The 10,377-nt window shown below is 39.9% G+C and overlaps 2 protein-coding genes across 2 annotated transcripts in view; one reads left to right on the forward strand and one right to left on the reverse strand.

Annotated features, from left to right (window-relative positions):
- Positions 1–3,734, reverse strand: part of LOC124291327 (MFS-type transporter SLC18B1-like) — a 28,815-nt gene extending 25,081 nt beyond the window's left edge. The window contains exon 1 of the mRNA XM_046728303.1: positions 3,681–3,734. The gene's annotated coding sequence lies outside the window, so the exon portion shown is untranslated. The remainder of the gene's footprint in view (positions 1–3,680) is intronic.
- Positions 3,735–8,365: 4,631 nt separating this feature from the next.
- On the forward strand, positions 8,366–10,015 carry LOC124291282 (MFS-type transporter SLC18B1-like). Its single transcript, XM_046728255.1, has 3 exons — positions 8,366–8,700; positions 9,639–9,786; positions 9,888–10,015. Exons 1-3 carry the CDS (start codon positions 8,594–8,596, stop codon positions 9,966–9,968), a joined length of 336 nt encoding a protein of 111 aa, XP_046584211.1. The 5' UTR covers positions 8,366–8,593; the 3' UTR covers positions 9,969–10,015.
- Positions 10,016–10,377: the final 362 nt, after the last annotated feature.

The following is a 10,377-nucleotide window of genomic DNA, read 5'->3' on the forward strand; positions in this document are numbered from 1 at the left end:
GTTGCAGTGTGGTCGAGGGTTGCCTGTATTACGTGACTACATACGCAGTGTGGTCGAGGGTTGCCTGTATTACGTGACTACATACGCAGTGTGGTCGAGGGTTGCATGTATTACGTGACTACATACGCAGTGTGGTCGAGGGTTGCCTGTATTACGTGACTACATACGCAGTGTGGTCGAGGGTTGCCTGTATTACGTGACTACATACACAGTGTGGTCGAGGGTTGCCTGTATATCGTGACAACATACAAAGTGTGGTCGAGGGTTGCCTGTATTACGTGACTACATACACAGGGTGGTCGAGGGTTGCCTGTATTACGTGACTACATACACAGTGTGGTCGAGGGTTGCCTGTATTACGTGACCATATACACAGTGTGGTCGAGGGTTGCGGGTTGCCTGTATTACGTGACTACATACACAGTGTGGTCGAGGGTTGCCTGTATTACGTGACCATATACACAGTGTGGTCGAGGGTTGCGGGTTGCCTGTATTACGTGACCACATACACAGTGTGGTCGAGGGTTGCCAGTATTACGTGACCACATACACAGTGTGGTCGAGGGTTGCCTGTATTACGTGACCATATACACAGTGGGGTCGAGGGTTGCGGGTTGCCTGTATTACGTGACCATATACACAGTGTGGTCGAGGGTTGCCTGTATTACGTGACCATATCCACAGTGACTACATACACAGGGTTTGCGGGTTGCCTGTATTACGTGACAACATACACAGTGTGGTCGAGGGTTGCCAGTATTACGTGACAACATACACAGTGTGGTCGAGGGTTGCCTGTATTACGTGACCACATACACAGTGTGGTCGAGGGTTGCGGGTTGCCTGTATTACGTGACCACATACACAGTGTGGTCGAGGGTTGCCTGTATTACGTGACCATATACACAGTGTGGTCGAGAGTTGCCTGTATTACGTGACCACATACACAGTGTGGTCGAGGGTTGCCTGTATTACGTGACCACATACACAGTGTGGTCGAGGGTTGCCTGTATTACGTGACAACACACAGTGTGGTCGAGGGTTGCCTGTATTACGTGACCGTACTTGGTTTATCACCTTCCTTGCTCCGCCATACTGTTCTTCTCTGATTTGTGATTATTTTTATAATGGCCCAACATGTCAAATATTAGCAGATTGCTTGGAATACATGTCCTGAAAAACTGTCAAATTTCTTAAACCTGTGATGCCGTCATGTTGTAATGCTGTAATAACTATGTGTAAAATGTAACTCACGTACCACCGTTGGTGGTTCCTTTGAGTACTAAAAGTGAATCCCCAAACAGTGCGGTTTCCCTGACTTTCCCTGAGGAGCATTTCCACCTAACCTTAGTCTTCATGATCGTTCATGATCGTCTTCTCTCTCTCCCTCCCTCTCCCTCTCCCAACCTCCACATCCAACCACAACAACGTCTCACTAATCTTTGCGATGTTCCTGAAATCGTCATATTTTTGTTAGGTGAACAACACTCATGACTTCGCAGACACAATTTATGATTAGATGCATGCAAGAATCTTCCAGTACTTATCATCCTACACACTAATGTTGTTTGAATATAGCAAAAGCTACACAATGAATATATCGCAGTTCCCCATCGTCAATCATCTGTTCCCGTCACGAGGATAAAACCAGGGTATTACTTGGATCCACATAGTGCAGTTCGTTGTCACGAGGATAACGGATTACGACCTGTCGTAACTCATTAGTTTATCAAAGGCTTTCTACGAACGCTTTGTGGGCGGGGTTTGTTAAACCCGCCGGATCGTAATAATGACCTGTATAGGTTAAATATCCTTTCAATGAAATACAATTTGCACTAGTTAACATTAAACATTCATACTCTAGCATTACAATTAATCATATGAGTTACGTTCCCTGGAAATCGTGATGAACCACGGGATAAAGAGACAAGTGCAAGATGTTAACTTCAGGTGTCAGGCTCAGGGTTGATAAGACAAACATGGCCTAGCTATCGAACAGTTTAATAAATAACCACAGAATTTATCTTCTTTTTTTTTCAAACCAATCCATAGCCGAACATTCTCAAACACTGTATGAACAAGTACTTTACAATTACAAAAAGATTACGAAGTAAAGTAAAGTAAAGGAAGACTTGTTTTGCAGACGTAATCTCGTGGACGTATTTTAGTGATTGTTTCCCGATACAGATAATTCCTCCGAGAATATCACTGACTTCTAACACACCATAGCTCACCCCGTTATGAACAGTTTGTCTTGTGAGGTACTGAATTGTAGCAAAAGATTTTTTTGATAACTATGATAACTAATTATGTATTTAAATAGAGTCATATACTTCACATTTGCAGACAGGTCTACTTTCATACTAAACACACAACGACTTATGTCCCTTGCAATATGACGTCACTGGCGTCAGTTGATAAACGTGTGACGTCGAGGAATCTCATTGGGACTCGTTACACGTGGTGTAGGGACAGATGTGAGATTCTATCGTCTGCTGGTTCAAACCCAGGGACATATACTTCCCTCCCTCTCAGATTGATGTCGCATAAAATGCAGTTTCAAACGATCACTGTATCGAACGCAAAAATCAGGTACACTGCGAAATCACCATTTCCGGCATTATTTATGATTTGAAACGTCGGCGATGACCCTATAATCGCTTCGAACAACGAAGTGAACTATCAACCATGTTGCATTATAGTATTTATCAAACATGTCAGTTATGTTACGGCCATTGCATCACGTTTAATTACAAATTAGCTGATACATAAATACCGGAATTTCTCATACATTGCACATTGAAATGACAAATGGAAAACAAAACAAAACCCATCAAGACATAACATTTCAACACTTACATTGAGCTTGCTTTCTATATTTCTACAAATGAATGTATATTTTCAAACATTAATATTAGCTAATTCTGAAATAGAGTTTTGTTTCCTTTTAGAAAATAGGTAGTATATATTTTACACTTTTAAAATTATATGTACAACATTCTGTATAAAGTATTTTGCTTATTTGTAAGTGATTTAATACTTTACATTTTATACTGTGACCAATATGCTATGTCCAAACCTTAGGTTTTAACACATCTGGTGGATACATTCTGTGAGATGAGTAAACGAGTGAATTAATGTTGAATTCTTTACAATTTTCGTCGTATAATTGTGTATAGTGAGTGAGTGAGTTATTATTTAACGTCACATCGGCAATAAAGTGTATAGTATTACCAATAATAAAATAAAGTTACCACATTGCAAGGTGTCAGTTTATAAAAACATGCATTTAAGTGTTATTAGTTTTATGTTTAAAATATACCGAGTGAAACAAATAAAAGAAAACAGGAAAATGCAATCGTTCCTTTATTATTTTCCAGTTTTCATGACCACAGCGCTATTCACAGCTGGTGATGAAAACTAGAAAATATTAAAGGAACATTTGAATTTTCCTGTGTTCCTTTACTTGTTTCTCTGCGTATAGAACATTTTCGGAGCTACAAATTATTTTCAAAATCAGACAGCAAGCACATGTATCAATGGTCTTGTGGTTTATACAGAGAAAGTACATTCATTCAGATGTGCAGGCGATGGTATACGTTCACTTGACAAGTGAAGACAAAGTAACAAATACATTACAGCATATTATCATTTAATTCAAAATTTAAATTTGAACTTACCTGGCGAGAGCTGCATTCATCGAGTGGCCTGCACCTGTGTCATAGGACGACTAGTGCATTGTCCCAGTCGTTGATACTTAAACTTACATTATTTACCCAGATGTCTGCTTCATTTAACGGATTGTACACCATGTTAACTTTTAATTAACGCTTTTCATACCGTGTGATGCACAGTGTACAAACGGATCACCTGAAACATGCAAGATGCCGCATACCTACATGTCGATTGCATATATGTATATGTCTGGATCAGTTACTGACACGGTTCTCTGCACAATCCGCATTCCTTGCACAAATGTTGGTGCTCATTGTTCGAATAAATGAATAATCATCGTCAATAGAAGGATGACCTTGATGGGTTCAAACATTCAGAATGGTTTGTGAGGTTGTTGCATAACGCTATCGTCAAGACCTAAAATATTCAATTTCTGTTGCAGGTTTCCCTCAGTTTGTGTGTTGCATATTTAAAAGAACAGTCCAGCTGGTGCTACTATGTTAAAGTCGGGGAAAGACGCTCCAGTGATCATCATGCTGTTGGTTTTGACCAAACGTCCAAACGTAAAACTGGAGAAAAAAAAAAAGATTTTGCAAAGATATTCTATATTAATATACTATGAACTTTGAGAGGCATTTAGAACAGTTAAAACAGTTAGAACAGTTAGAAGTTGCGAGAAAGGAAAACAATAAGTGGATGAACCATTTCTTTGTTACAGTGGGAGCGACGTTTGTTATTACATCATCACTTGCTTGGTAACGGTGTTAGAGCCTACACACTGAAATATCAGCTCTAAATACACTTGTGCATGCCTCGCGTGGTCTACTGTATAGGGCATCAGAACAGTCACGTCACAGACTCCAGAGAATTCAAAACAGTGCAGCTAGATTAATCACTGCAACCGGACGCCGGGACCATATAACCCCAGTTCTATCTTTAAAGGTTACCTATTCATCAAAGGTTTATGCTCAACATCCTTGTCTCAGTGTTTCGGTCCCTGCATGATTTAACCCCACCCTACATTAGTGAGCTTATCTCCCATTACGCCGCCAGGTGGACTCTGCGAAAATGAATATCACGGATATTTGAGATACAACCCATAAAAGAAAAGTCCTATGATAACAGGTCGTTTTCGAAAGGTGAATCCATATGGTGGAACAATCTCCCAACAACATCCAGGACATCGACTGTATGCTTGAAGCCACACAATGAATGCTTTATGTTGAGATTTGTTAGGATGTATTTTTCAGGTACTTTACTTACACTTTTGTTTCGAAACTCTGTCTTTCCTTAAATTTTAAACATTTGACAGAATAGAAATGACAATAAAAATATTACTAAAAAGACATAACGTGATCATCTGTACATTTAATCAGAGACATTATGCAACAGAAGGGTACTTTCTGCCCAGTCGTTTAAGACCGAGTAATCCGGTGTGCAGAGATATTCTGGTACACCAGAAATTGTCACAGACAATGGCGACAGAGCAGATGTCCTGCCATCGGATCTTTGATGGAAGGAACGAACAACCCTTTTCCTCTGAAGTGCTGTTCACGAAGCGCTCTCCGCCACGCTTATGGTCTTCTCTCAGCATGTTCTTTGCTGCTTGGAACATCTGACGCGTCGTTCGGATCGAAATATCTTTGTGAAGGGCATCACGGTTGGGGAGCGGCTACAGGGATGGTTTTCCACGAGGCTGTACTAATCATACCCACAACGAATCTTTCATGATGTCATCGTGGACGTTGAGCTGACGTACGCCGTCAAGGTGCAAGGTTTTGAATTCCAAGCACTTCTATGGATCGCCATATTTTGTTTATTTCGCTATGGTATTCTGTTCTGAACTCCAAAGATGGATGAGAGTAGCAATGACATGGAGATGGACATCAGCCGTTTAAAGAGACAATTGAAGAATTGGTCTTCAGCAACCCATTGCTGTCGTGAAAGACGACTAACGGGATCGGTTGATTAGACTCGCTGATGTGGTTAACACATGCCATCGTATCCCAATTGCGTAGAACGATGTTTATGCTGTTGCTTCCTGGATTGTCTAATCCAGACTCGATTATTTACAGATCGCCGCAATATAGCTGGAATATTGTTTAAACAACAAACAAACTGGTGGCAGCTTTGTTTGCTCTACTAATTAACAGCCTTCCTCGTTCCAATCCAGCAATTCATGTCAAGGTTGGAAGCTACAAAATTAACATCACCAATCCTTTATTCCCTATGTATGTAACGTGTCAATATTTATAAACCAGCTGCCAGGAACGGTCACACTCTACTCTTATAATATCATCCTGTTGTTGCCTCTTCGCATTCACGTCGTGATATGAGCGAAATATTCTCAAGCACGACGTAAAACCCAATTTCACCTCACCTCACCTCTTCGCACTCATACGACGATTTCCTTTCGTTATTAATATAACAAATAAAAGTAACACTTCATATGTTCATATCGCCACGGTCTTGCTATTGTATGTGCCCTTATTACTTTGGCAATGAATTTGACACAATGGTGTGTTCTACTAATATACAAATATAACTACATACGTGTTCACGATTCTCTTATTACACGAGTAGCCAGCAACATGGCACCATTATCATCTGTAAAACAAAGGCTTCAAGAAAACTTTACATCTGGACGATGGAAGCTATTTTTAACGTTTGGGATCATGGCAGTATCAAACTTGTTTGCCTGGTGTTGCCTTTCTCTTTTACCACCGTTTTTCCCATTAGAGGTAAGACCACGTAAACGTAATTTGGATTTGTCATGTTTGTAATTTTATGATAAAAAAGGTTTTCATAGTTTGTTAGTTGATTTCTTTGGTAGGCTATTCATCTATGATCTAATTTCTATGATAGAACTTTAATGATTCTTCTACTATTCTTCTATGATCTAGTGTCATTTTTATAAAAACGTGTTCCAACCACATCACGTTTGAATTCAACACGAAATATGAAAAGCTCCTACGTCCCGAGAAAGATATATTGTTTTCATGCAGCTAATTGGATAACACAGGGTCACAATTGTTTCTGTGCACATACCTTTGTATATCTTGATATAGACTTGCACTGCACGTTCAACCGACGTCGATATACAACCATCAATACTGTCACGATGAATCCTCCACTCGTCAACCTGTAAGCTGAATTTCAGTTTCAATCTTTGACGCATTAGTGACAAAAACGATGTCCTGTGCAAATCCCTTCTTTGACATGTACCACACGTCCCATATTGTTTCAGATGATCTAGGTGATTAACTAGTCTCTGCATCTGTTTATGATGACTGCCACCGGTAAGGCAGGACACGCTCATCTTTTCCCGAACCCCAGACATCACAGTATTACCTATTTGATAGTGGTTCATAAACACAGGCTCGTGATAGTCGGAACTGTACAATAAATTATATAATACAGCACCGACTATGTTTTAGTGTATATTCTTGATGACAGGCAGAGAAAAAAGGAGCAAGCTGGACAATCATTGGACTGATAAGTTCCTGTTCTGAGCTGGTCATCTTCCTGGTGTCGCCGCTGCTCGGAAGTGTGGTAACATGTTTAATTTCTATATCATGTATAAAGTGTATGAGTGGGTGAGCCTTTTTAGACGCCGATTTCGGCAGTGTTGCAGTAATATCACAGCGTGGTATCTTGATGTGTTATGATGAATGATAGTGATGCAAGCCTGTGGTGTTTACCACTTTGGAGAAGCCACAAGCAAAGACATGGTGCTGATAAACCAAGTAACTATGACTATTAGGTTTCTGAGAAGCATTAGTGAGTGAGTGTTACGCCTCTTTTAGCAATATTCCAGCAATTTTTACAGCGGGGGACACAACCAGAAATTGGCTTCACACGTTATACCCATATGGGAAATCGAATCCGGGTCTTCGGCGTGACGAGCGAACGCTTTAACCACTGGGCTACCAAACCGCCCCTGAGACGCATTGATAAGAAATTTGTTCATATTATTAACTTTATTTTTGATAAAGTGACGCTTCGTGCTTAATTTCGTACCGACTTACCGTGAAAAACTCCTTTATTTAACAACGCGTTGTTTTACATAATATGATGAAACTGTCACAAGCGCGTCACACCATTCGCCGAAGAGGTTCTATGAGGTTAAACGTCGGTGAATACTGTTACACATGAAACTGATAGATATGTATGTATAGATGAAACAAACAGTGAGATTGAATAGGTTTTCTGCATAAGAAAAACAGTTATTCAGCGTTTATCACGTGTTGCTAGAACATAAGGCTGACTTGACTTCGATATGTTTTGCGTTTATGGAATTATACATGTAGAAACCGGTGAACACACTGTGTATATCCGCGTATCCGTGACCTACTAACCTTTAGCTTAAACACCCCTGATATCAATATGTGGATGAGTCTTGAAGCCCATTTCTGGTGTCCCCGCCGTGATATTGCTGGAATATTGCTAAAAGCGGCGTTAAACCATACCCACTCACTCACTCACAACTACTTCAGATGTCTGTGTCCTGTCCTCGATACTTCTAATAACCCTTACGTAAAATACTTTACATACATGTTTAACTATTATGTCTCACAACTACTTCAGATGTCTGCGTCTTGTCCTCGATACTTCTAATAACCCTTAGGTAAAATACTTTACATACATGTTTAACTATTATATCTCACAACTACTTCAGATGTCTGTGTCCTGTCCTCGATACTTCTAATAACCCTTACGTAAAATACTTTACATACATGTTTAACTATTATATCTCACAACTACTTCAGATGTCTGTGTCCTGTCCTCGATACTTCTAATAACCCTTACGTAAAATACTTTACATACATGTTTAACTATTATATCTCACAACTACTTCAGATGTCTGTGTCCTGTCCTCGATACTTCTAATAACCCTTACGTAAAATACTTTACATACATGTTTAACCATTATATCTCACAACTACTTCAGATGTCTGTGTCCTGTCCTCGATACTTCTACGTCTCTGGACTGTGGATAGTCGGCATCAGCATCACGGTGTTTGGGTAGGAGCATTTCGTGTGTTTTACAGCCAAAACATACACGTCAGATATTATTTTATGCTGCAGCGGTGTTTTCATACTTTTAAGACTGAATATTTCAAGAAACTACCATTTCTATATCCAGTGGACTCCATGTACGATTCCGACTGTATCAGAAGCATCTGTTTATGAATAAAGATCCAGTAGTGATGAAACGATGCCCTCCATGTAACGCCTTTTGATGCATTAAATGTTGCAACCCTCCGTTGAATGTTGAATTGTGAACATGGGTCGTATTACGATCTTTGAAAGTTTTGGTTTTGTCTCTGTATCTTGATGAATGACCTTTTTCCGGACATTGTAAACGAATATGTTTTAATAATTAACAATTCACTCCCTTTAAAAGTCTATTCACTCTAATTGTGAAGGTTCTGAAATAGAAAACGAAGTGAGATCAGATTAACTCTAGATGTTTTACCCATCAACAATTCGTCAATAGGTGGGAATCTAGGTTCAGTCAAGCTTCAAACTTCAAGTACCCGTGAAGATCCGGGTTAGAATACTGATCTTCAGTACCCCATGCTTGTCATAAGAGGCGACTAACGGGATCGGGTGGTCGGGCTCACTGACTTGGTTGACACATGTCATCGGTTCCCAATTGCGCAGATCGATGCTCATGCCATTGATCACTGGATTGTCTGGTCCAGACTCGATTATTTACAGACCGCCGCAATATAGCTGGAATATTGCTGAGTGCAGCGTAAAACTAAACTCACTCACTACAAACTTCAAGCCAATTGAGTACTGCACGATTGATAGAATTAACAATCAGTATAAACCAGAAACTTTCGTCGATATTAAGATTGCAAAATTTTGTAATTTTTGCTGTTTAGTTTAGTTAGATCATTTTCTTCTGAAGAGTTTGCATGGTTCTGTTGCTATATAGTGACCAATTATTTTAGGTGGATAAACCATGCGCCAGCAGGAACCCCGTTCATTGCTATCTGTTTCGCAGTGAGGGTTGTTGAAGCATTGGGTACAGCGTCTCTTCTCACAGCCAGCTTCGCCATAGCCACCATCAACTTCCCCGACAATGTGGGGACGGCCTATGTACGTACATCTATGAAAGTCGATAAAGTATAAGTTTGAGGTGCGTGTAGTGTATTGTGGTTAATGATCTTTGATAACGCATCACTTTTGTCCATACTCAGGGTATCCTGGAGACAGTGACTGGATGTGGATTCATGCTTGGTCCAGCAATGGGAGGGGGACTCTATGAGGCAAGAACTTAACTTAAAAAGAAGAATGAATAATTTGCTTATTTCACAACTAAACAAACCGTGATATTTTGTAAGATGTTCACCGTGTATGTTTTGCTACGTGTCCATTTTCAAATTGAAACAATAGTGAGAGAGTAAGTTTTGTTTTACGCCACTTTTAGCAATATTCTAGCAAATTCACGGCGCGGGACAGCAGAAATGGGCTTCACACATTGTACCCATGTGGGGAATCGAACCCGTGTCTTTGGTGTGACCACTAGGCTACCCCACCGCCCCATTGAAACAATAAGTCAACCTAGAAATCTTAACAAACATGAACCCAGTGTAAAATAAACAATGCAATAAAGATGTTTTATAATTAACAAAATTATTACACAATTACATAGATTTACAAATTAATGGCAGCTTACAATAGAGAACA

This window comes from Haliotis rubra, unplaced genomic scaffold (assembly GCF_003918875.1).
Source record: "Haliotis rubra isolate DU_JTF1 unplaced genomic scaffold, ASM391887v1 Scf49, whole genome shotgun sequence".
In the NCBI taxonomy this organism is placed as follows: Eukaryota; Metazoa; Mollusca; class Gastropoda; order Lepetellida; family Haliotidae; genus Haliotis; species Haliotis rubra.